Source organism: Fusarium odoratissimum (assembly GCF_000260195.1).
Source record: "Fusarium odoratissimum NRRL 54006 unplaced genomic scaffold supercont1.20, whole genome shotgun sequence".
In the NCBI taxonomy this organism is placed as follows: domain Eukaryota; kingdom Fungi; phylum Ascomycota; class Sordariomycetes; order Hypocreales; family Nectriaceae; genus Fusarium; species Fusarium odoratissimum.
In genome coordinates, this window is record NW_022158705.1 from 52,809 (window position 1) to 77,999 (window position 25,191).

The 25,191-nt window shown below is 49.6% G+C and overlaps 9 protein-coding genes across 10 annotated transcripts; 5 read left to right on the top strand and 4 right to left on the bottom strand.

Moving 5' to 3' along the window:
* Positions 1-2,514, bottom strand: FOIG_10899 (uncharacterized protein). Its single transcript, XM_031211414.1, has one exon. It carries the CDS (start codon positions 2,404-2,406, stop codon positions 1,147-1,149), a length of 1,260 nt encoding a protein of 419 aa, XP_031058598.1. The 5' UTR covers positions 2,407-2,514; the 3' UTR covers positions 1-1,146.
* Positions 180-1,008, top strand: FOIG_10900 (uncharacterized protein; the record flags this gene model as incomplete). Its single annotated transcript, XM_031211415.1, has 3 exons — positions 180-263; positions 320-556; positions 616-1,008. The coding sequence occupies 3 exons, from the start codon at positions 180-182 to the stop codon at positions 1,006-1,008; spliced, it is 714 nt and encodes a 237-aa protein (XP_031058599.1).
* A 79-nt stretch (positions 2,515-2,593) lies between the features above and the next one.
* FOIG_10901 (1-phosphatidylinositol-3-phosphate 5-kinase) lies at positions 2,594-11,176 on the bottom strand. Its single transcript, XM_031211416.1, has 3 exons — positions 3,722-11,176; positions 3,065-3,669; positions 2,594-3,012 (listed from the first exon to the last, which is right to left on the bottom strand). The coding sequence occupies exons 1-3, from the start codon at positions 10,577-10,579 to the stop codon at positions 2,910-2,912; spliced, it is 7,566 nt and encodes a 2,521-aa protein (XP_031058600.1). The 5' UTR covers positions 10,580-11,176; the 3' UTR covers positions 2,594-2,909.
* Positions 11,177-11,609: 433 nt separating this feature from the next.
* FOIG_10902 (BolA protein) lies at positions 11,610-16,209 on the bottom strand. Its single transcript, XM_031211417.1, has 3 exons — positions 15,542-16,209; positions 15,380-15,486; positions 11,610-15,118 (listed from the first exon to the last, which is right to left on the bottom strand). The coding sequence occupies exons 1-3, from the start codon at positions 15,638-15,640 to the stop codon at positions 14,905-14,907; spliced, it is 420 nt and encodes a 139-aa protein (XP_031058601.1). The 5' UTR covers positions 15,641-16,209; the 3' UTR covers positions 11,610-14,904.
* FOIG_10903 (uncharacterized protein) lies at positions 11,627-14,543 on the top strand. The gene has a single exon (XM_031211418.1). The coding sequence runs from the start codon at positions 11,883-11,885 to the stop codon at positions 14,106-14,108; it is 2,226 nt and encodes a 741-aa protein (XP_031058602.1). The 5' UTR covers positions 11,627-11,882; the 3' UTR covers positions 14,109-14,543.
* Positions 16,210-17,669: 1,460 nt separating the features above from the next.
* On the top strand, positions 17,670-20,051 carry FOIG_10904 (uncharacterized protein). 2 transcript variants are annotated; one of them, XM_031211420.1, is made up of 3 exons: positions 17,670-18,257; positions 18,325-18,620; positions 18,674-20,051. In XM_031211420.1, exons 2-3 carry the CDS (start codon positions 18,342-18,344, stop codon positions 19,850-19,852), a joined length of 1,458 nt encoding a protein of 485 aa, XP_031058604.1. In that variant the 5' UTR covers positions 17,670-18,257; positions 18,325-18,341; the 3' UTR covers positions 19,853-20,051. The 2 variants fall into 2 exon arrangements, with proteins under 2 accessions (XP_031058604.1, XP_031058603.1); XM_031211419.1 differs by having other exon boundaries at positions 17,670-18,261; positions 18,674-20,048.
* FOIG_10905 (translation initiation factor 4E) lies at positions 18,876-21,624 on the bottom strand. The gene is made up of 3 exons (XM_031211421.1): positions 21,020-21,624; positions 20,895-20,966; positions 18,876-20,841 (listed from the first exon to the last, which is right to left on the bottom strand). Exons 1-3 carry the CDS (start codon positions 21,227-21,229, stop codon positions 20,353-20,355), a joined length of 771 nt encoding a protein of 256 aa, XP_031058605.1. The 5' UTR covers positions 21,230-21,624; the 3' UTR covers positions 18,876-20,352.
* A 1,657-nt stretch (positions 21,625-23,281) lies between these two features.
* On the top strand, positions 23,282-23,464 carry FOIG_10906 (uncharacterized protein; the record flags this gene model as incomplete). The annotated part of the gene is made up of 1 exon (XM_031211422.1): positions 23,282-23,464. One exon carries the CDS (start codon positions 23,282-23,284, stop codon positions 23,462-23,464), a length of 183 nt encoding a protein of 60 aa, XP_031058606.1.
* Positions 23,465-23,631: 167 nt separating this feature from the next.
* FOIG_10907 (uncharacterized protein) lies at positions 23,632-24,877 on the top strand (the record flags this gene model as incomplete). The annotated part of the gene is made up of 2 exons (XM_031211423.1): positions 23,632-24,055; positions 24,105-24,877. 2 exons carry the CDS (start codon positions 23,632-23,634, stop codon positions 24,875-24,877), a joined length of 1,197 nt encoding a protein of 398 aa, XP_031058607.1.
* Between the last annotated feature and the right edge of the window lie 314 nt (positions 24,878-25,191).

Genomic DNA, 25,191 nt, shown 5'->3' on the forward strand with positions numbered 1-25,191 from the left:
GCTGCACGCTTATCGATAAGAGATGGTGGACGTAAACGTCAGGCGGTGTGGGGATTCTGCCGCTCCCCTACGTAACATGCAGCCATGTCTAGTAGGCATCCCACTTGGAGCTTTCTCTTATTGCGCCGTATTACTGGTATTCCATTATAGGCATTGATCAAGCCAATGCCTCTTTCACCATGATCCCAAGACAAGGCTACGCGCCAACTCCTCATAGCTATGTACCCAATACAAGTCTTTCAGCAAGTATAAATCTCGACGAGGTATGCTTCATCTTGCTTCGAGTTGTTCCATTACCGTAGCTAACCGCCAAGTGTAGGAAGTCAAGCTCACCAACACCCGTGCCGAGCGCGACCTTCAAGAATCCCTCGCCGAACTCTTCAGCATTATAATAACTCTCGATGAACTCGAAAAAGCCTTTTTAAAAGATGCCGTCCCTGAAGCAGAGTATACTGAGATCTGCGAGCGATCGTTAAGGCAGTATAAGGCGCTGCTGGCTGATGAGACGATCGCGAGGGAGTTTGGAGATCTTGAGGAATTCAAGGCCAAGTGGGACGTATGACGCTCTATAATATCCCGACAGCTCCTATTAACCCAGAACTGATAATTGAATAGCTCGAAGCCCCTCGCGCAACCGAGCGCATTCGTGTAGGAATGCCCTCAACGACCATCGATCGAGCCCCCTCGGCACAAACTCCCGCCCCCGCCGCAGCCAACAACACAAGCGGTGTTCTCATTCTCGAAGCCACCCAAGAATTCATCACCTTTCTCGATGCCGTTAAGCTCGGTCTCCTTTCCAAGGATCAACTACACCCTCTTCTTTCCGACGTCATCCAATCGGTGAACCGTGTCACGGACAAAGACTTTGAGAACCGCGGCAAGATCGTGCAATGGCTTATCACGCTCAACCAGATGAGAGCGACTGATGAGTTGAGTGAGGGCCAGGCGCGCGAGCTGGAGCTGGATATTCAGCAGGCGTACCAGGGATTCAGAAGGACGTTGACATGATGTGCTGTGACCTGATGATTTTGTATATATCCTTGTTTTGAGCAAAGATGCTTGCGCCAATGCCTGTCCGCATGGTTATTAGAAGTGGTGTGCTTTCTCTATATACCCACAGCGATCATCCTCATGATCCATGGTCCATTATACCAAGAACGTCCAAAAGCTGGGATAGACGAATTCCGACTCAAAAATCCTTCTGACCTGTTCTAGCACGAATCTCTCGACTTTGCCCACGTTCTTTAAGCTCTGCTTTCCGCCAACCCGTTCTCCAATCTCGCTCTCCACGCGAATCTCTTGTAGAAGTCCCCCAAATCGTGGTTTGTGATGTTCATTCTTGGCATCTGCTGTAGAAGTGCTCGAACCCCCCTCCTCTTTAGTATCATCGGGTCCAACAGCTGCGAGCGCATCATCTGGACCGAGGAAGCAAAAGTGTACTCGCTTGCGAATATGCGCCAATACTCCCACGCCATCAAACGTCAAGCCTGTAATGTTGAGTTTTAAAGGAATACCCACAAAACTTGGCATGGGATAGTCGAGTAGGATCTCCGCAGTAAGGTTCAAGCGTATGTCACCATTGTAGCGTATCCTAAAGACGGCTTGCACGTCCTCAACACGAGGTTCTCTTGGCCGCCGCCCTGCTTCTTCTTCTCCCTCCTCTTCATCGTCGTCTTCAATCGCCGAGCCGCCAAGATGTGTATCTCTCGTTGGCGGCCGCGACGCCTCCACTGACGTAGGCGCCAGCGTAGAGACGCTTCCCTTCTCACGCAGACTCTGCAGCGGGTCAAGGCTGGACTTGAAGTTATCAACAGAAGTCAGGCTGCTCTGTGATGGGTTCCGTGTGTGACTTGGGGCTCCCCATTCGCGTGCTGGTGTTCCCGGGACGCTCATCCAGTTAGTATGATGCGCACTTGCAACAGCCGCCAAAGGCGTATGTGTGCCTGTTCCAAGATGGCTCTGGAAATAACCCAATCCCGATCCTCCTAGAATTCCTGGCGTTGAAGTTCCTAGGAACGGACTTCCCAAATCATGGCCCATCATCTCATTCCTTAATACCTCGCTCCTCAGTCCACCACCTCTCCTCGTTGATCCTCCCCACGGTGTAGGTCCAGGCCTCATCCTTGTTGGCTCTGGGGGCAGAGGAGGTGATGGCTCTTCTTCGCTGTCCTCTTCATCATCGTCCAGGTCCTCTTCGTAGAAATCAGGTAGAGGATCTGTAATGTCCTTGAGCTCAAGCTGTGGAGGGATGGTCCCAAAGTCGAAACCGTGGACGTTTACTGAGCGAATGAATTTTGGTAACGGAACTGTCTGGAATTTCTCATGGACGAATTCCCGTATGCGCTCAGCGAGGGCGTCGCCATCGGGGCCGCTAGTGAGCGTCTCCCAGTTCAGGTCAATCGACATTATCTTATATCTCAGTTGTTGTTGATGTCAAAATTGGGTGCAATTTGGGTATGAGAGTAGGAAGTGGATGACATGACGGACGGAGCTCCTAGGGCCTGATATGACAGGTTTCAGTGGCTTACAGGTGCCATAGGCCTAAGATGATGCCCTGAACCTACCCAGTGGGGTCTAAGCCGACATCATCACTCGAGCTGTCTAGACAATCCATCACGATACAGCCATTGAGCTCAACATTTCTTAAGGGGCATACAACAGTAGCCATACTCTATTGATTTATGCATGTCTTGTATCCACATCATGCAAAGCCTCCTGAGTTGTAAGCAAGGCCATCCTTTCCGTGTCCCCTTGAATGAATGCTCTGGTAAATGATGACAATAACAACGCTGATGCGTGCTTGTACACAAAACAAAAATACAGTTCTTTTACGTTTATACCAGCTGTTGCGAACCATGCGTCTTTTTCTTCGTTGATCTCATTCGCATCGTACATAAAAATTCATACGCTCAGCGGAGCAACTCGGGCTCTTCGAACCTAGCGCGCCCATAGTAATGCGGATACTGAGGGTTGTTGAATAGATGCCAGCAGTTGGGCGCTTGCAAGATGTACCTGATCACAAGTTAGTATACGAACACCTATATCCACCCTGTCTTGTACATACCTGGCCATTGCCTCTCGGAAACGGGACTTGTATTCCTTGGGACTGGTTACGGTAGGTCGATTGCGGCCACCACCTGCAAATCCACGGTCCTTGATCCAACTCTCGAGCTTCTTGTCCCAAGTGTAGGTGCGGATACAGTCAATGATGCCAACCACGAGTTCCTTGCGAGCTTCGTCAACGGCAATCATGAGTGAATAGTCCATCACATTCTGTCTTGCCAAGAAAAGTGTATCGTTCCAGACGGAAGCGCGTAGGAGCTTCTTGGAATGCTCTCGTGCAAAGAGGGGTGACTCATAAATGTACTCAACCATGTTTTCGTCAAGGAGAACCTCATTTTGCTCCCCTGTTGACTGGATCTTGCGGTTTCGCATTGAACCTTTGAGGTCAAAAATTCTTGTTGCTGACCGGTCGTAGAAGAGGTTTTCAGTGATAAGGAGATCCAGCTTGATGTCAGTTCCTGTTGCAGGGTTCTTGATGAACACCTGGAAGAAGCCTAGCATCTTTGCGATGACAGATGGGAGATCATGAAACAGTGCCTCGGCCATGATGTTGAAGTATCCAGGCGCAAATCGCAGGAAAGCCGAAGTCTCGATAGGTGAGAGTGACTGGGGATAGTTAGTCGATCTTGACTCGAAGCGAGAATCTACACAAACTTACCTTGAGAACGAGGCGATCATCCAACGTCTTCAAGAAAACGGACTTAGTCTTGCCTCCCTTCGAATCCCACTTCAGGCATCGCGAAAGAGACTCGACAATACGTTCTGCAACGCCACACTTCCTCCTGAGTGCATCAAACTGCTCTGCATAGAAGATCTTGCAGGTCATGGTAGCAGAGCCTTCTCGGAATTGGTACTTAAGATGGGTCCCTGTGACGCGAAGAAGACTCTTTTCCATGTCCGTTTCCGACACCATCCAGTCGGTACCATCTGAAGGCAGTGACTTGGGCTCGGCATCCCCACCACCCTCAACTTCGCGTTGCATAACCTCCTGTGCTTCTCGTCGAATGTTCGCCAGCTTGCCCTTGTAATCTTCGCTATTGAGAGCGAGTGCAATGACTGAGCTTGGCTCATCCTCTCGTACGATGATGTCTGAATCAACAAAGATATGGTCGCTGGGATTGACCGGATATTCGAGCTGGTGCCAGCCGCTTGCACCCCGTTCAGCCCAGAAGTTGGTGAGATACTTCATCAAGCTGGTCTTTTGATGCTTGGGCAACTCCAGTGGAATGTCGCTTGCATCAACGGAATCAGCAATCTCTTTTATGTCGTGCAAGTACTCATCTGGCACCGAGTGTTCGAGATCAGTGGTACGTTCTTCGTCATCTGAGAATGTCTGACTGGTATTTGCAATGGTGTGGTCGTCATTCTCTTCCTTTTCTTCCTTTTCTTCCTTCTCCGTTATATCTTCTCCTTCTCCATGGTCTGCCTTGTCTCCGCGCTCTTGACATGGCTCTTCACCTCCCACTTGTTGGCTTGGGTTTCCGTGCTGTTGTTCCTCCATGCTCGCAGGTGGCTCAGCAGGAGTCAATGGCTCAATGACCGACTCTGGCTTATGGTGCGAATCCGACCTTCGTGAAGCAATGCTGCCAGCACGTTTACTGGCTTCGCGTTCAGCAATACTTTCCGATGGAGGGCTTGGTTCGTCAAAAGCGTCGTTTACATCGTCATAGACCTCAACAATGGCTTTCGTAGTTGTTCTCGGAAGCATAGCTCGAGGTTGGCGCATGCTCGCAGCACGCTTCTTGCGGTCTCGGATACGCTCTTTCTCGAATTCTCGACTAAGCTGCTCAAAGTGTCTCGCCAGTGTTGAAACCTTCGACTCTCTCTTCTTATGCACGAATCGCGGAATTCCTGACGCGGTCGTTTTGCCTCTATCCTTCAAATTCCTCAACCCTAGGCGATCTGAGAGCTTCTTATCCACTCTGACCGACCCCTCGGTTGTTGACTCGGACCCCGTGCTGTCAGGAGGATTTGTCTTAGTTTCCTTAATGCCAAGACCCTTGCCGACTCCTGACTGCGTCCTAGACAGTGTACGAACGGGATGGGAGGTTGCTCTAACCATTGGAGGCGAAACCGCTTGCCCAGACTTACGAGAAGGCCCGCGCTCGTTTGTGGGAGTAGGAATCGCAGATGGACCTGCTTGATAGCCCTGTTCTCGCCTCATCTGGTCAACTTTATCCGATAGCGACGGAGCCGGCGAAGGGAGCGCTTCGAGAGGAGATGGGAGTGGCTCGGTGGGCTCGGTGGACTCAACACCAGACTCAGCGGGCTCAGTTGGCTCATTGGGTTCAGTGGTCTTAGTAGGTTCCAGGGGGACCAAGTCAAAAGCCCCGCCCGATGCCTTTGGTGTTTGTTCAGGATCGGCAATGGGGGTCTCTTGATCGTCTTGATCATCTTGGGCTTCTTGGGCTTCTGATGCCTCGTCGCCTTGAGACAGCTCAGGAGGAGGATGAGATGGTGTTGAGGGCGTGCGCGCTAGATCCAATGGTTCGACTCTTTCAATGGCCCCTTCTGCAGGGATTTCAACCTTACCATCTTCATCGGGAACGTCCTTATCATCGACAGGCTTTGATGAAGCGACACTAGCCTCCATACTGGTGTTGTCGGTGTAGTCCGTTGGTTGGGTGCTCTTCCCTTCTTCTTCCGTGAAAGTTTGAGACGGCCGTTCTTCGCTATCAACAGTTGATGGCGTGCCCTCGTTCGAAACTAGCGACTCCTTTGACTCATTATCTGTAAACATCTTCTTCAATTGCATGATGGTTAACTGGCGCATATCTTTGTCGCTGAGGAAATCAGCTTCAAATTTGGTAAATGCTTGATCCCATTCCCCAGCTTTCTCGAGCATCTCTCGGACGATACTGTTGAAAGGAACCACTTCGTAATACTTCGAGTTGACGTAAATATCTTGCAATCTCTTGACGATGATTGGGAGATCCTCTTTTGCTTTAGCAGTCAAACGATCGACTTCAGATTTGCACAGGTCTGCCTTATCAGGCAAGACACTGTCAATTCTGATGCACATTAGCCTCGATCTGACCGAGGCCATGAACTTGGCCCATCTCTCTTCCATTTTGACAAAGATCTCATTCTTAAGCTTCAAATCATTGGTTACTTTCCAGGTGATTCTTGCTCGTGGCACAACGATCTCCAATAGATCGATGGGATCCCAATGAATGCGAATTCTTGCGTCTTGAAGGCTGAAGTACCGAACGTGGTCCCGGTGGTGGTCATGGGGACATTCATGCATGCCTTTCATCTTCAGTCCCCGGCCCCAAAAGAGGAGTTCCAAGTATTTGCCAAATGAGTATTTGTAGGTAGCTTCCGACATAGGTCTCTCTTCGGTATCCTTCTTACAAATCTTGCAGTAAGTCCACATTGTAATGCCATCATAGTCTGCCAGAGCAGAGTTGTTTGGCATGTTCTCGACAAAAACTGTGATTCGAAACTGGTCATGCACATAGGTCCTATGGTGTTCCAGCATCCTGCGTTCGCAGCCGTTGGAAGTGCAGACTTGGTTCATGGTGTAGGCAAGATCTTCAATGTATTGACCCAAGGTGCAATCAGGATCCATACCAGTGTCAATATGCTGCTCATCATAAAAGTTGATGGCAACCAAAGAGGGTTCAGTACATGGGATCTTCGTCTCTGTACAGACAACGGAGTAAAGGACGACAATGTTCTGATGAGAATACGGATCGAAGAGATCGAGGTTGCCCTGGATATACGTTTCCCACTGACGAGTTTGCGTTTGATAATTGTATAAGGCCTTGTCGTACTCTGCATCGTGAACAGCTCGAAGGATCTCCATAATCTGTCGTGGCGCCTTTTGGCCAATCGCTTCGACCATTTCGGGCTTGATGAGTTGGAACTTTTGAGGTTCTGATTTCTCTGAGTCTTTTTCTTCATAATAATCGTGGTTACGCAATCTGCGCAAGTAGAGCAATCTTCTCTCCTGCTCGCGCGTCTTCATTAGAAGGTAGGGTTGTGTGAACTTGACATAGGGCGAAGCAGAGAGAATCTTGGTTTCGTACTTGGCCACCATGTCACTATAGTAAGTTGGCATAGGGACATCGTCCGGAACTTGGCTGGTTTGATCCTCGGCAACAGGATCGGACTGCTCTTGAAGAGACATGAGACGTGTGCGTTCTTGAGTCAACTGGCCTGACTGGTTCAATGAGCCTGTGTCGTCGGTTTCAGTGATACTAGCGCTGTCCGCAGTTGTTTGAGAGGGCGGTTCACTATCTCCTGGCGGGTGATTAACCGCAACAGCTGGGCCGTCTCTCGAGTTGTCAACACTATTGACACTTGTAGATCTCGCACTATCGCCCTGGAGCTGCATAGAGTTTGTCATGGAATCTCCACCTTCTGGAAGTTCGATCGACTCATCCCTCAAAAGGCTCGATTCAAGCTTCAGATTGTAGACAACATAAACCATAAACTCCATGATATGCTTCACCTTCGAGAGTACTGTGCTGTTGGCACCCCTCAGCGCAATCGTGCAGCCAAGCTCAGGAGTACAACCGGACAAGAAAATATATGATTTTTTGCGACCCGGGTAGTCATTATTCACAAACGTCCTAACCTCGAAGCTAGCGCATCGTCCAATCTGGACGGGCAATGCCAACATGTCAAGAGACGATATAATGTCGGTTTCAGCACATCGTGCAACTGCTTCAATAACCGTGTGCTTAACATTGTAGGCCACTGAAATGTTTGCGTCGGAAAGATACTGCAACGCCACACCAGAGATGCTCTTTTCAGCAAGAAGTACTTGAGGGCGGAGATTCGTGATTCTCTGGACCACAACCCGTAGAAATTCTTTTTCTTGCTCGATGACAGGTTGCAAGCTCATAAAGTGCTGTTGGTGCCGTTGGTACTCAATGGGAAATGTGACAAGCATTACTCGTGGATTGGTAATCCTGCGAGGCATACTCTTGAGGGCCAGGTTCTTGGTGAAAACTACACCAGAGATGTATGCTGTGTCACCAGGCTTGCCTCCTGGGATTCTCTTCAACTTGACATAATGTCGGATATCCATATCTTCTCCCTTTGCGACGTCCGGGTCAACGTCATCTGTTGCTCGCAACAGGATGGGAACAAGAGCCTTTTGCCAGGCCGGGGGATTTGAAATCTCTGCATCGTCTAGTAGCTGGTGTAGCAACTTATCAACGTGTCTCAAGCTGGATGAGTTGAGCTCGACTTTAGGGGCCTTCTTGTGTTGCAGCGAGTCACTCCTAGTGATCTGGTTTGCACTTTGGTGAGGCGTATCCAATGAGAAGAGCAGTTCTGAGGATTGAGAAGGGCCCTTGAACACGGCGGACTTTGGGCGCGGTGATGGCAAGTGATGCATACTGCCACTAACATTGCTAGTGTTCCGTCGCCTTGGTGGCCGACGATATCCGCCAAGACTTCCAGGCAGCTCATCGAGACCACCTCTACTCACGAAGCTCATACCGCTGATGCTCTTTTCGCCTGCCCTATGGCGATATTTTCTATTAGCATTTACGTATGGCGTAAGTTCTGACTTGTCATCACCAAGGCTTCCGGGTTGCAAGTCGCCTGTCATTGTGGTAAATAGGCTCATTTGTTCATCTTCACTTGACTCATCGGACATGTAGTCAGCCAGCTCCGGATCGATGATATTATCGTCATGGAAGGCAGGAAACTTTGGCTTCTTAGCGCTCTCATCATCAATGCCACGTCTGAAAGGCGCCCTTTCCTCCGGTGCAGGCTTGAAACGGTTTAAGAAGCCAGCATGTTTGGAGTGGTGTCGTTTATGGCCTGCAGAAGAATGAGGCCTCGCACTTAGGGATTTGAGAGACCGTGAAGAGCCTGGCCTGCTTAATTGTGGCGCATCGATCTCCAGAATGGCTGCAGTACGAGATTCTCCAAGGCGACGAGTTGCAGGTATAGCCATCATTGGTGTCGTCACAGGTCTTGACACAGGTCTCGAGTCTTCTGAACCTTCGGAGGCAACCCCAGATTCGTTATCTCTTGGCTTAGACTGGCTCGCGTTGCTGGGGCTTTTCGCATGATTTGCGCCGAAGAATCTTGGCATGAACGATTGTTCATCTCCAGAGTCCTCTGAACCACTTCCATCAAAACGTCTGGTGATGACTTCGAGACATCGCTTACAGACGCGTAGCGAACCTTGCACACCGAACTTCTCGCCTGAGATTACAGTGGTGCATTTTGAATCGAAGATGCAGCCGCAGGTTCTGCAATGATGTTTTCTCCTGAATGCGCTGAATGGTGTCTGACAGAGGAAACACTCCTTGACAGTATCATCTTTCATCCAGAATTCCTTACTCAAAACCTGCTTCCGCATACGAGTGAGCTGTGCATTCACCTGTTCAGAGGCTTCTTCACTACTCGTGACAGTGCCGGGTATTCTGAAATCGCCCGAAGCCATCTTTTGTGGTTTGGGGTTATTAGAGAAGGAATCGTGGCAAACAGAATCATGGGCAGATGTGCTGACGCGGCTAGGCTCAGCGGTTCCCCTGTCCAATGAGGAATCCCTCGAGTTTTGGCCTCCAGGGGATCTCGAGCGACTGATTCGATCGATAACGGCAGGCTTCCTTCTTACGCTGTCGGGTGATAGTAAAGATGAGGTGACTGAAGGGCTGCGAAGACTTCGAGTCTGTAGAGAAGGCGTACGATGGTGTGTACTCCTGGGACTTGTCGGACTTTTGATACTTTCGTCGATACTTGAGGTGTCCTCACGTTTAGACCTGGGCGGAATCTTACCATCTTTCATGTCATACAGACTGGCCGATGATTCAGCTGTCGTTAGATGCGCTTGCAAATCGGCTCGGCTGCTGATACTCTTTCGGCTCGATCCGACGCCGCCACTGTCCTCAGTGCGGATGGTGGTATGACTAGGATCTCTGTGTACCGTAACAGGAGCGATCGTAGGGTCAGCGGCGATAGAACTGGGGGCCTTTTTGGAGAAGCTTTGACGGTTCGTAGGGTTGGACTTCTGGTTAGACATCAGGCTGATGCTCGACGGCTTGGATGACTGAGCTTGCGGTCGAGGTTCGATAGTACCACCACTTTGACTTGTAGATGCCCCATCATTAGGTAGAACCTGAGACGAGGAAGGGGATAGTGAGGCGCCGGTGTCGACTCGACTAAGCGAGCCGATAGAGGCCTTCGAGCCATGATTGGCAACAATCGAGGTTCTTTTGGAAGAGGGCTCTGACCTTTCTCCCGATATTTGTTCCTGTGATTTAGAGGTGACTCCGCCACCTACAGCCTCCCTCAAACGACTATAGAGTCCACTGAAGCCTTGTTGGACTAGATCGCCTGCTATTCCTTTATTTTCTGAGGTTGGTGCTGCTACCGGGGGCGGAGCGAAGTCGTTAAAGGTGGTTAGGGAGTCACACTGGCTGGCGGATGTGTGTATCTTGTCAAGGGCATGGGCAAGTTGCCCTGTAGAAATCGAGTTGATAGAATCGCGGCGGTTACGGATGGGAGAGCTTGTCGATGCCACGGAGCCGGATCTGGGCCGCGACATGTTGAGAGCGTGGTTATTCTGAGAATGGGCTGGCAGATCCAGCGTATGAAAACTCGACAGCGACTTGAGTAATGAAGTTGGAGGTCGGTATGCGGACGCACGGCGATCGTCAACAGAAAGGCCTTAGAAGTCTAAGACTCAATGCATGTGACGTTTGTCCGCTTCGAGTTGCTCAAGCAAACGCAGCAGCCACAGTTCGAGTACAAGATATCAACAGCATGGTGATCCGACGAACTTTAAAGGAATAGGTAAGCACGTCGTGGACAGATGGAGAATGCAGAATGGAAGCGGCGAGCAGTGCGGAGAAGTCGAGGTCGATCTTCAGGGTTTCGCTGATCGGTGAAGCTGTTGTGGATAGACGAGACTGCAAGAAAGGTCGGGGGTTTCGTCTTGGAAAAGACGGAATGGGGCGGGCTAAGGTTCAGGTAGTTCAGACAGGCTCTAATAGCGGATAAGGCAAGAGACAGGAAGCAAAATGACGAAAGAGCATCAGCTGGATGCTGCGGCGCAGAAGGAATATGCTGTCCCGCACAGCTATCACGGCTGTACGTCGTGAAGATCCAAGGTCGAGAACAACCTTTGGGCACCTGAGATGGGTGTTGAATGCGTGATGGCGTCAGACCCTTGCAAGGCAGCCGAAGCCTGAACTGTTAACGACATGGGGGTCACCGGTACATGTAGGTCTCGGTCGCTTTTTTGCTGTTGTGGAACAGTCACCGTTGGCATGAGTTGATTGTATCTTGATGACCATTTCAATGCAGTATGCTACTCTCACTAGACGATCTTGACTGATGCTCGCTTAATATCTCCTATAACATCACAGTAATTTCACCGGCTTCATCATGAGTATATCCAGTTGAGGCCTGTCAAGATCACCAACTTCACCTCTGACATGCACAAACTAAACTAAAAATCTCAAGTACCGATGACTTGGCGCTGATCAAGCACGAGCCACCCGCCTACCACACCTTACAAACTGGACCCCGCAGCAGCTGCCAACACGGCCCAAAATTACCCGTCGCGTCGCGCTGGATTTCGTTTCGATTCGATAGACCTCGAGCTCTCGAGAAAGCATTTCACTCAATCTTCACTCTAAGAGGTCCATTGTTATCTCACACAAAACTTTCTATCTGCAAAAGGAATACCCCCATACATCTATCGCATACGTCGCACGTCTCGAAAATCCTATCCTTGCCGCACACCTTCCTTCGATCTCTTCGCCCCGTCGCATAGATTCTTCATCGAAGCCTCCCATGTAGCATCCATACATCGCGACAGGTTGTGGGCAATCTTTCGCATCCCAATGTCTCCCAAATCGTCCCCTGATCGGGACATTACGGAGCTTTTCAACCGGCATCGCGTTACCAACATTCCCTCCGATCAGAAAGAACTGCTCGAAAGACCAGACTCATGGGCAGTCGAGTTGGAAAACACGCCCCACGGCCTATCGCACCTTCCAGGACACGTTCTTGAGACAGTGAAAGCAACGTATGTTGCTAACAAAGACATAATTCAAGAGCGTATTCCAATCTCGAAAAAGCGCAGTGGGAGTCCCATAACATCACCAAGCAATAAACGGAAACATAATGGCATCACAAGCACACCTAGATCCGACCATGGGAGGCCCCCACAATCATCTCCCGAGCGTGCTGTGTCCTGGCATCCAACGCCAGAGCGCATTCCCTCAAAAGACGCAGATTGTATAGCGGTAGCTGTAGTTGACCATAACACCCAGTCATCCATTGTCCACGAAACACCAAAACCAGGCTTCGGACGACCACAGCGGCCAATTTCAAAGCCAATCATTGAGAACCTGCCTTCGTCCGGGGAGACTGAAGACGATTTGGAAACACGGATTCCAGATGCTCAGCCTCTTCACAATGGCTCCGTCAATAGAACGGCAGTGCGGTCTAAGCCGACTGCACCATCTCCGCTATCCACGAACAGGACCATGGCTACACCGCCATGCGCTCAACCAAGCAACACAGCTCAAACGGTGGTGCCAAATACCGTATTCACAAGCAAAGAAAATATTCGCGGAAGTGAGAGCCCGAAGACTCGTCGATTAAGATTCAAACCAATCGATATGGACGGTGTGGGTTGGAAAAGGAGGAAAGGTTATAACGAAAAAGATCGTCTGCCGCCGACTATAATGCCCGCAAAAGTCGTCGACAGTTCAATGCCAGCATCGTCCGATTCTATTATCCCATTCACGGGTATACCCACCACACAAGAGTCTGTCAGAGACATCAGAGAGTCAATTGAAATGAAGGAGGAAGATGAAACGACGGACCATATAGAGGAAGTTGTTCCCTCGACCAACTTTCATGGATCAACTGTAAATCGCCCGGTTGTCCACGGCACTGACGAGAAGAAGCCAAGTGACGAGAGCAAGCCCATACAACAACCGACCACATCTTCCCAGATGGGTTCGTCAAAGGCGACTGCAGCAACGAATTCTCAATCACAGATAAATGACCAGATGATGACAGAAAAGCCGCCTGCTCCTGCGCCACTTATAGCGCCAGGGGCTCCTCTGGAACCCTACGAAGCATTTGTGCAGCAATATCCAGACTACCCCGGTGAAAATGGGGGTGACAAGCTGCCCGGGACCAAGTCCAACTTCATTTATGCCTGTGTATACCTCAACTACCTACGTCCGAGGAAGCAGCTTCGAGACTGCCTATATGACGAGTTCATCCGAGCTTACCCGTGCTCTTATGGGGAGTACGTCAAACGCTCCCGTATGGAACCCATGGTTGCCATCAAGTGGTTCAATCAGCAAAAAGGCCCCTTGGTATATAATAAGTATCTTGTGAACAGGGGCAATCTGAGTCATATCCTCAGATCGTACCCCGATGAGTTCGCACGCGCGAATGAGCTGGTATCAAAGAAAAGCGGAGATGATGCTGGCGGGGATGACATAATGATCTATACAAGCTCGGAAGACGAGGGTGAGTTTGATGAGGACGACAGCCAGCGTTCGGTTTCCCCATCATCCCAACGTTCTTCGGAGAGGGAAAGCGTCATGTCACCACAGCCAATTGCAACTATCGAGAATGATATGGAAATCGACCTCCCTGAGATTCCGTCCGCGCCTCCTTCAACTTCCAGCAAACAAAGGCCATCATTGGCATCGACGAATGATTTGGAGATAGTCTCGAAGCCTATGCCAACAGCGAAGCCCATCACTCCTGCGCAGTCGAACATCAGACGACGGAATCCAGCTTCAGAGAGAAGGCCACTCCAGTCCTCACGAGTTCAAGAGATCTTGACTCAGTCTCCTCCACCCACTTCACCCCAAATGCCACATACCTCAATGTTACCACCATCTACTATAGGAGGCTCAGCAATCAAGTCGACGGCTCCTCGACCATCACAGTATTTCAAAAAGATATCTGCGGACCTACTGAAGGCAACACCAAAGAAACGTTCTGCCAAGGATCTTGAGAAGCTTCGAGAACATTTCAGAAGATCGAAGGGAACAGGGGCGCAGGATCGTCGAAGCAGCAGTGGCCGGTTTGAATAGAATCGCGAATCGGGAAAGGCGCTGGGATCGAGATTACGTTAAGTGACAGTAATGTTGACGATCGAAACTTTCGGGGAGGCTAAAGCGTTTGTTTTATGTTATATCTGATACCCAAAATTGTTGTTGGACCTGCAGAACTGCCGTCAGCAACATTCTCATGACTGTATAGTATTATATTATCAATTATCACCGGCCGGGAAAGGTCCATAGACTCAATTGCATGAAAAGAAATTGTTCGGTGGCGGAAAGAACAGTCTATTGTGCGTGGGCAACATTTCTATGGTAAGCTAGGTAGCTGGTTCGACTGAGAACCTGGCTTAATTAATGAACTGACAGCATGGCGACGATGCAGAACATGGGAGAAGTATTAGAAAAGAAATAGAGTCCTTGGTGTCCAGTTGCCTTTCCTCGTCAAGATACTCAACTTCAATCTCCCATCATTCCGTGTAACAAGAACAAGATTTATCTTCGCCCCCACTGCCAGTCGTCGTCTCATTTCCACGAAGGGGGGTATCATACAATCTTGTTTCAATTTTTGGTCCCAATCAATTTTGTTTGCGTCTTCACTCCGTGGCACGAACTACTCTCGCTGCCCATCCCTTTTCGCCTTTGTTCCTTTTTTTTTTTTCTGCTGTTCCCAAATTGGTGATGTTTTTGGTTTTGCTGAGAGTAAGGGTAAAAAAAAAAAAAAAAGAAATCCCGGTGTTGTTAAGCCTTGAGGTCGTCATTCTGTCATTAGCGGTCATTATGGTTTTTGTTTTCGTGTCTTTTTTTGCTGGCGAGGAGAGTGCTATTTTCACTCTTCCTCGGCTTCAGCTCGGGCGGCACGGGCAGCGGCTTCGTCTTCCTTCTTCTTCCTTTGGCGGGCTTCTTCCTCGGGAGTCATGGTGCGCAGCTGGAGGGCGTGGATGCCGTTCTCCTGGGCCATCTCATCGCGGAGAAGGGCGTAGACCATGCGGTGACGGGCAGGCTGCATCTTGGAGTTGAAAGCGTCAGAGGTGATGACCACGCTGTCACGTGTTAGTATGCATTGCATCTTGATTGTGAAGTTGGGTTGACCGGGGCATGTGCAGAAGAACGGTGTGGGTGAGCGAGGAAGGGTGTGAGTGAGTATGGGGTACAAGAGACTGCATTGCATGACAAGAGTGTCACGCGGGATGAGATGAGATGAGATGAGGCGACATGATATGATTCCAAATTGAGATGAGATGAGATGAGAAAAGGAGGTTGCACAGAAATCGGTTGACGGTGACAAAGAGCGCAATTCTTACCGAAAGTGTGTCTCGCTGGAGGTAGTGTGTTCCATGGCCTTGTGGTGAGAGTGAAGATGAGAGTCATTGTAGATCTCGAGAGTTTGGGGATTGAAGGCTGCCGTGATCTAAAGGACATAAGTCAGTGGGTGGTTTCGTCAAATGTACATATTGAGATCTCACCTTTGCTCGAATAAGATCCTCAACGGGAGTGTTGGAGTTGCTCATGGTTGAGAGCTGTCGCTGGACGCTCGAAAAGCCGAGCGCGTATCGTCGAAACATGAGGTATGGCGGTCTGAAAATAGAAGAACGTAGCGACGTCCGAATACAGTTTGCGCAATGTCGACTGAAACTAGATAGAGTCGACAAAGGCGATACAGATGCGACTATTTAAAAAACGAATTGAGTTGAGGTCAATTCGGAATTCGCGGGCGATATAAGAAGAATAGAATCTTTCTTGTCCGGATCCCAAGTGGAGCGATAATGGATCGACAGGGCAACACGAAAGGCTCTGGTTGGCTTTTGGCTGGTGGGAGGGAGGTGAAGTAGGTTTTTTAATGAGGTTCCCGAGTTGTCGGTTTGTCCGCCTCTTTAAGCTTTAGGTTATCGGTCTGGCACTGGCTATTGCTGCCCCCAAAAATAACAACAACCTGGCACACTGTGACGTGACAACTGAAAAGCAGAAACAGGAAGTCAAAAGCGAGAAAATAGGAAACAAGAAACTTTGAGTAGAGCGAGCAGACGAGACGAGACGGAAAGTGAAAGGTTGGAAATACACGTTGGAAGAGGCGGGCAGGACAAACTGATATACGTTTCAAGATATGGGATCTAAAGAAGCTTGGACTAGGCATGTACAGTACATTCTATGGATTAGTACCTAAAGCAAGGTAGGTAGGTATCTAAAAGTGGCGGAACACGTTAACTCTTTCGTGAAAAAAAAAACAAAAACGCATACACTGATTGTGATTTGTGAAATTGACAACTCAGGGAGCCGTTATCCCGTTTCGGTGTGAAGTCGGTGTGGAAAACAACAAGCAAAAAGGAACAAGCAGAAGCAAAGACAGAAAGCCACCAGGTCACAGAGAGATGTACTGTACGGTACGGTACAGGCCCCCCCTTCTAAACATGTTCGTTATTCCTTCTACTGTGAAAAGCGCGGGGCATCTGGTACTGTACATTTTTACCGTCTTTCCATGAGCCAAAGTGGCGGACAAGTTTTTCGATCCATCACATCGCATCACATCCCTACAGTGCAACACCCCTGAAGGCCTCTTTTTAGCAAATGATCAGCCGCCAATCTGCGTGTCCGTCCAGACGGTTGGGTCGGGCGTCGGCTGGCCCTGACCGCCTGGCTTCTAGAGCGGTGAAGCCAGGAACAAGGGTTACGAACTACGAACCCCTGTTCTCTTTCGTCTCTCTCTCTGTGACTCTCTCTTTTCTCTTGTTTCTCTGACCAGTCTGATCATTGCAAATAATAGAATGCCACGACAAAGCAAGAGAGTCAACCTTCGACTCATGATAGACTGCCTAGTAGACCAGCAGCGTTACTATACATCCCAATGACATATACCACACCCCGGCTGCAGACTTGACAGCATACACAGTGGATCTTGTCACTGGAGCTGTTGGAGCTTTGCTGTAGGTACGGGCCCAAACAGGCGGGATCTGGTGCGGTGCGATAGCGGTCTCGTGGATTGGCTCCATAGGTAGTCAAAGTTAGGTAGCGTTAAAAGTTAAGGTCCGGGGTTTGTTTAGAGAGAAGGAAAAAAAGATGTCAAATATGCAATCCACTCATTCACGTATTCGTCTTTGACCTGTGAGTTGTTGATGAGGCCAGCGTTCAACCATAACAGCCCAGCACAACAAACCAGTGTCTTCCCTGTCTCCCACTCGACTCAAGACAGGACAGGGAGAAGGATCATGTATGTACCTACTGTACTGTGCCGTACTTTCATCTCGACTGTTGGGCCTGTACGGATACGTACGTACATGTACAACGCTTGTGTTGCATTGCAGTCGAACGGTTCCTTAAGCCTCCCAGCTAAAAACACACGCGGACGCATCTCTAGCTGCCGATACTCGTCCGTAAACAAAAGAGGCGCTGCTTATTGGCTTCACTTTCGACTCGCTCTTCACCCTCTCCCTCAAAAAATGTGCACCTTTACTTTCTGTTAGCTCCTCAAAACTGTTCGGCGCGGCTTCTAAAGGGTACGTACCTCCGGGGAAGACGGCCGTCCGTCCGGGACCGTGGGCCGAAGACTTGACCCCATTTACGTCAAAGAGCCAACCCACTTTAGCACAGGACGTTGGAGCTTTTGCTTCACAACGCACGCAACTCCATTTCTAAATTCAGCTGTCGATTTCAATTAACTCATGCTCATGCTTCAGCGGGATCGTCAATCCCTAAATCCTATTCCCTCCTTCTTCCCCTCCCCAGTGCATGCCTCGGCAAATGCGCCGTTGAACCACACCTCAACGTAGCATTCAAAGACCAAGTCTGCACAGCGAAGACTCCGGATTGGCCTCTCTAAATTCTTGAATCCTTGTCGTCAAACCCCGGCGCTTCGGGGCCTTGAATTTGTTCGTCATGTCGCTCCTCCGACATCTCGTCACCTCCGCCGTCCGGCGCCCGTCTACTGCTACCTCCGCTTCCTTCATTACCCTCCGTCCCGCTGCTAGAATGCTCTCGACCTTACCACGCTTACCGCTCTTCGAAGCTGTTGCACAACATGATCCAGATTCGAAAGCTGTTATCCACTCTCTTTCCGGTCGGACCTTCAAGTATGGAGAGCTTCTAGGTGATGTTAGTCGCGCACGGGACAGGCTGGCCGAAGCTGCTGGTCGTGAGGACCTCAATGGCGAGCGCATTGCGTTCCTGGTTGAGAATAGTTATGACTACGTAGGTGAGCTCATGACGTGACCTCGTGATATCGCATTGCGACAGCCATTGACATGTGCTTGCATAGTAACACTCTTGGCCGCAATGGCTGCGCGATCTATCGCCGTGCCTCTATCACCTGCATTCCCTGCGCCAGAGCTACAATACATTCTCAACCAGAGTGAAGCTTCACTACTAGTATCCTCGCCAAAGTTCGCATCCAAGGCCAAGGAGGTTCTTGCGACTGAACTCACAACCCAGCCGGCGCATGTAGAACTTCAGAAGCATCAAGGTGGGGGTAATCATGACAAGGTGCAACTGAACAATACCGATGCTGGTGAAGCTGGTATGATGCTGTATACTTCGGGAACGACCAATAAACCCGTAAGTCTGCTCATGATGCTTCAATGGCTCCATGTGCTAAAACCTCGGCTTAGAAAGGAGTACTGCTCCCCCAATCGGTCTTGACAGCGCAATCTCGCTCCCTCGTTGAGGCCTGGAACTACTCACCCTCAGACCATCTCCTCCACGTCCTCCCGCTTCATCACATCCACGGAACTGTTAACGCCATCCTTACACCGCTCCTCGCCGGCTCAACAATCGAGTTCATGTTCCCATTCAACGCTGATGCTGTATGGAAGCGTTTCTCAGCGCCCTTTCTCGACAATGAGTCCTCTACCCCTAAAGAGAAAATCACATTCTTCACAGTCGTACCCACGGTGTATAGCAGGCTACTCACTTCATACAAGAGTATCCCTCAAGAAACTCAAGAAGCCGCCCGCAAAGCCATCTCTCCAGAGAACATGCGCCTCTCCATCTCTGGGTCCGCCGCACTCCCAACGCCTATCAAGACCGCCTGGAAAGATCTCAGCCGTGGCAATGTCCTCCTTGAGCGTTATGGTATGACCGAGGTCGGTATGGCGCTCAGCTGCGGTCTTGACTTTTCAGATCGTGTAGATGCCAGTGTTGGCTGGCCACTACCGTCCGTTGAAGCTCGTCTAGTCGATGTCGACAACGGTGAAATTATCAAAGAAGGAGAAGAAATCAATGCTCAAGGCCGCGAGCGCTCTGGTGAGATTCAGCTAAGAGGCCCAACCATCTTCCGCGAGTACTGGCGCAATCCGGCCGCAACAGCGAGCGAATTCGTCGAAGATTCAGACGGAGAGGGGAAATGGTTCAAGACAGGCGACGTAGCTGTCCGCCGTCCAGTCTCCTCCGCCATCGCTTCCCAGTCATGGACACATGGCCCCCTTTACTTCATCCAAGGACGCAAGTCCGCTGATATCATCAAGACAGGGGGCGAAAAGGTAAGCGCTCTAGAAGTCGAGCGAGAGCTATTATCCATCCCCGAGGTCGCCGAAGCAGCTGTCGTGGCTGTGCCTAGTGGGCAATGGGGTCACAAGGTCGGCGCTGTCCTGGTTCTAGATAAAGACGTTGTCAAGAAGTGGTCGGCCCTCGACATGCGAAGGGCCCTCAAGGGACGCTTGGCAAGTTATAAGATCCCCCAGGTTATGCGACTTGTTGATCAAATACCCCGAAATGCTATGGGCAAGATCAACAAGAAGCAATTGGTCAAGAGCATCTTCCCCGACGATATCAGCGGGGATGAGAGTTGATTTAATCGACTTCCATTGAAAAAGTAAAAAGTGTAAGATATGAAACTTTATAATCACTCCAGTAACCCACATTTCACCAAATATATGCGAGTATTGTTTCATCGAGTTAGTAGCAATTGAGTATGCCTAGCAAGTATTCATGCGAAGCAACTGATTACAGTTGTTCGAAAGTACAAAAATCTATTTTCCTTTCCCCTCCTTGGGTGGCCCTTTTTCATACTTCGTGGATGCCACTTGGGAAACAGCCCGTCCAAGCAACGCCAATAGAACATTGAGCCAAATGAAATTAAGGATGACTCGTGGCCAGGCTGACTGAGCGGTTCACATGTCCCGGTTCAAGCCAGTCGCCGCTCAATCCTTGCTGTCCCGCTTCTGCTTCAACAACTCGTCGACCTCTCGTGAATCGCCAGATGAACGGCGTCAGGTTCAGAAACGTGAAATGGTCATTATCGGATATCGTGCTAAATCAACGTCGTGCCTCTGCGTAAATCCTCGCACGTTTAAACAACGTGCTTAGCCTTGGCTCGTGTGCTGCCCGAGTGGGCGCTGTCGGTGTGTCCAGAGAACTCAACCTGCTCTGAGGCAGGCAGCTCGAGAACCTCCTTGAACCTGCGGCCAATAGACAGGAGAATCTCCTTACCCTTCTCACCGCTGCGGCCCTTGCCACCAGCGACATCACCCTCACCTCGGCCGGGGATGCTCTTTCCGATGGTACGAGTCCAGACACCAATTCGGAAGAAGGCCTTTCGAACGTTGACAACTACACCCATGACCTCGCCATCGTCCTCATCCTCGAGAGTCTCGCCGATAGCGGCCATCATGACCTGAAGCCAAAGACGGTCGACATCGATGTTTCGCTTATCCTTGTACTGGTAAGACCACTTGCCACCGTGCTTATTCTGGGGGTCCTCCCACTCGGGGCGGACGCCAGCCTTGAAGAGATGGTAGTCGGACTTGAGGGAAAGCTCGGAAACGGGTGCGACATTATTCTATTTAGAAAAAATTAGGATGCGGAAGATTTGAGGTCGGGTTGGTGACTCACGTAAACGCCCCAAAATTCCTCAACGGAGTCGAAGGTAATAACTTCCTTTAGGAGATCGTTCCAGTTGTCGCCCTATCACAAGTATTAGTGTCCGAGTTCGGCGGTAAAAGTATGTTGTTTCGCACCTTGCCACTCGGGGGCTTTGTGAACCAGAGAGTCCACTTGTTCTGAAGAGGGTGCTTCACGTTGAAGTTGTCCTTGTCGTGGAAAACGGTGACAGGCTTGTCGTCGTCCTTGACATCGGAAGAATCCTCCTTGCCAGCGGGGTCGACGGGGATGGTGGTGAGGTCGACCTGCTCGTCCATCTTGGGGGTGTCAGCTACAGCGGCGGCCATTTTGTTGGGCTTCTGTCTGCAGGGTCGTGGTGGAAGATGAAGGGTTTCGCGGATGAAAGATCGCGGGGCAGAGACAATAGAGTAGAGGCAAAAGAAGTGGAAGCAGGAGATTCAGAAGTGGGGCGAGAAGCAGTGAAAATGAAAGTTCAATTTCAAAGCAATTCCTTCCTTTCGTGGAGAGTTTGTTTGCAACTTTGCACCAGGCAAGAGTCGCGAATAGCGGTAGAGAGAGAAGGAGTAATAGTCGAATTTGACGTTGTCGGAAGGTGCGAAATGCGCCTGTTGGGTTTGGTTTGTGTCGCGAGGCGCAAGCAAAAATTCTTGGGTGCTGACCTAAAACTGCTTAACTTTGAGTTTGGCAAGCGCCCTGGTTACGGTGCCTGAAGGGACCTGGCTTCTGCCTGAAAATTGAGGCCGCACGTCTTTGCCTCTGGCTTGCTTCATCCTCTAACGTTTCACAAGTCAAACGAATCTCACATTTCCTATTCAACTCCTTAATAGCCAGCTATTCGCATTAATTTGCAAGGGACAATGACAGGGCTACAATGAAGCTGCAGGTATCATTGAACCTTCTCTTGTTTCAACATGGGCCTCACGTGCCAAGCAAGATCCCTCTTTGCCCCAACTTTGTGTCTATATCCGATCCCATGTTCCTGGGCCTAATGATTTGCTCCCAAATATTCCTAGTAAGTTTATCAATTATGGGAGGCTGACACTGGATATTTTTATGCCAAGGTCAAGAGGGGGAACTGAAATCGCACAGGGTGTTTCTCAGGAGAAAATACCCTCTCTTGGTTAGTGTTTCAACAATACTTGCAATGACATTCAAACAACATATCCACAAATCGAGCTGGTATGAACCTGACTGTCAACTAGCGTCTATCGGGCCTCGAGAGTTTAATGCAACTCAACTGCATATGACGCAGTGTTTTCAGTCACGCGCATATTCAATGTGGAAAATGGTGTACAAATTTGCTCTTGAAAGTGAGCCTATATGAGCTTTTGAGGGCTCATAAATGCCATGCTGATATGCCATTGGCTTGTCGAATATTACAATGCGCTGTTATACTTGGTATGATCTCCTGGCATGGATGAATCCGGGTTATCAGTTGAACTTCATGACCCCCATTCATGCCTCCACCTCAAACGGTTCAACCCAAACCTCTTTACGTTTTTGAGTCGTTTGTCCCTCGCACCATTTCTCATGTAGGCTGGGATCTAGACATTTCTCTAACCCTGGTCAAGTGTGCCAACAGCCACATTCGAATAAGACACATGGGGCTAAAACATCAAGGACAAAGGAACAACACAGTCAGATATAAACGGCAAAGGCGGTTTCATACAATTGTATTCATCCAGTCAGAAGCTCTGCTCTGGCCAACTTGTGCCAACTTTAACATTGCTGCGTCACTTCTCCCTTGAAGCGAGGCGTTCGAGGCGCCAACGATCATCCACAGCTGCAATTAAGCCTCAATGGTCACCCACCTTGAACCACGTTCACCATTCACAGTCGATCTTGGGCTGATGGAGCGGGATTTCCCTTTGACGTTTCCCAACTTCATTGGCCTTACGAATATTCCTCGTCCCACAAAGGGACTGACAACTGGTGTGCACCCGCTTCATTACGTACTCTACACCATGACCTTGTCCCAAATGATCGCCAGAGACACGCTAGGTGGTCCTGCAGGAGCGCAGGTACTGGCTATGCCACTCTGGAATGTGAACACGCCTCACAACCTCGATTTCATCCCACACCATCGCGACCCCACGGGTCCCTTGGTGTGTCTGTGAGCCCCTCATGCTCATGAGCCATCATCCGAGACCTGTGCGATCAACCGTGGGCTGACCAGGGTTGGTATGCCGGACCTTTTCGTTCATGGTCGACCTGATATCCATATATAGATGCACCAACTTATAACAAGTCCGTCTTTCCCATCAAGGACAAAGGAGTTCCCCTCACCAACACACCCTCTCAGACCAACTCTTTGTGCCTCTTCTTTTACTGTGTCCAAACCTCAATCACTCAATCTACTACCAACTAAAATTACCATCATGGAGCCAGAGACAGTAGCCACCTCCTTTGAGAAAGATGCTTGCAAGACAAAGGACAATGCCCCCAAGGGCAAGACTCGAAGTAGTTCTCTTCTAACAATCAGCTCGGGCTTCACCTTCCTCGCTGCCCTTCCTGGAGGATCAAGCTCTTCGTCGTCTTTCAGATCATCATCTTTTCGATAAATACCCAACACCAACTTTTGTCTCGTTCGATCTGTCCTTCATTTACACACTCTTTTGTTTAATTGTTTATCATCGCTTACACTCTGCTGGATCAGCTGTTTCTTCCTTCATTCCTTCTCAACGTTTTAACTCAACACGTTTCTGTTCTTTGTTGTACTACATACAGAATGCGGGAGTTCAGGTCATATAGTCCCGTACGCCGCAGTCTTGACTTTGCGTCATTTTGTTCAGACTTGGAATTACCAAGCAATTTTTACGAATATCACTTCAGACGTCTTGGTGCTGAGATCTGTACCATTGTGTTATCAGCATTCTCCCCCAAACAGGAACACCAGGCTCCTCGGACGTCTCCGTGGTTAAGAGACTATCCAGAAGAATTCATCAGACATGTTGAGCTTGTAGCTCATATGGACGCACGTGCAGGAAAATGGGAGAGACTTCTTCGTGATAGCGGAGAGAGGACGAACCTCCTTCAAGCTATCATTTTCAAGGCTCTCGACAATCGAGTGTTTTCACGGCTGCTATTCGGAGCCGGATCCAAGCATGATGAGACATTGCATAATTCCGATGTTGCGCTCATCAATGCAGAAGGTATGTAATGCAACGCAATACAGGAGCAGCGCCACTAATGTTCTTGGAGGTTTCCAACGTAGCGAACTCCGAGCCCATACCAATAGAGCTTGGCTTAAAATGAGCAGAGGGGAGCCCGACTTGTTTTGGAGAGAGGTCGACAAGTTAACCACGGAGGTTTACCTTCTGCTGCTCCATGTCTACGAGTTCACGGCCAGTTTTGACGGTTACGAACCCATTTCCAGAACAGAGTTATATCAGGTACTGCATGACGTGATTTCATACGCAGGTTGGCTCAGTGTAGGACTTCGCATGTCATCAGCCATCGTCTCGATCAACTGGCTCATACCTGGTGAGCTGCACGCACTGGACCAAGTGAGTACCTGTCAACCGGCGTACGAAGCTTCAAAGGAAGCAGCTCAGCAGCAAGGCATGCGGTTACAAGAACACAGACCTGAAAGAAAGCAAATAAGCTCCATGGCTAGAGTCAAGATATCGGTCATTCCAGAGATCATTCGATACCGGCCATATCCAAAGGAAGTGAATGTCGAGGGCATTGACTCTTACAGAATGATGGAGCCACATGCGGTGCATTACCATGGATTACAAGAAGAGCATGATGAGAACAGGGCTTTCATTAGCTTGCCAGACTACATCAAGAAGCTGCGGGATAGAAATTGCGCACCACGCAACGCTGCCCTGGTCATAATGGTCACTATATTGATCTGCTTGTGGGTTCTTTATACCACCTCGGGGCAACAAACCTGGCAGAAAGCCAAAGGATGGGTGAATCCGGTGCCTGGGCCTGAGCCTGAGAAATCATGGTGGAGCCTAACATGGTAGTGTATCTACCTGATATTTGTGGTCGCGGTTAGTTGGGAGTCGTCATGTTTATTGCTGCAATTGGATCTTGGAGTTTATAAAGGTTACATCTGAACATTACAATGCGAGGCCTTTTAATTTTCTATTGGCAATTTTGAGAGGAATGCAATTAATCACAACCAATCTGCAAAGATTTCAAGACAATCATGGCAGTGTCATGAACATTATGATGTTTGACATTTGTCTTCAGGGTAGTTTTAGGCAAAAGCCAGCACCTCATAGATCCTCCTTCCACCCCAGCACCACAACAGCGGATCACAACCGCAACAGCTGAT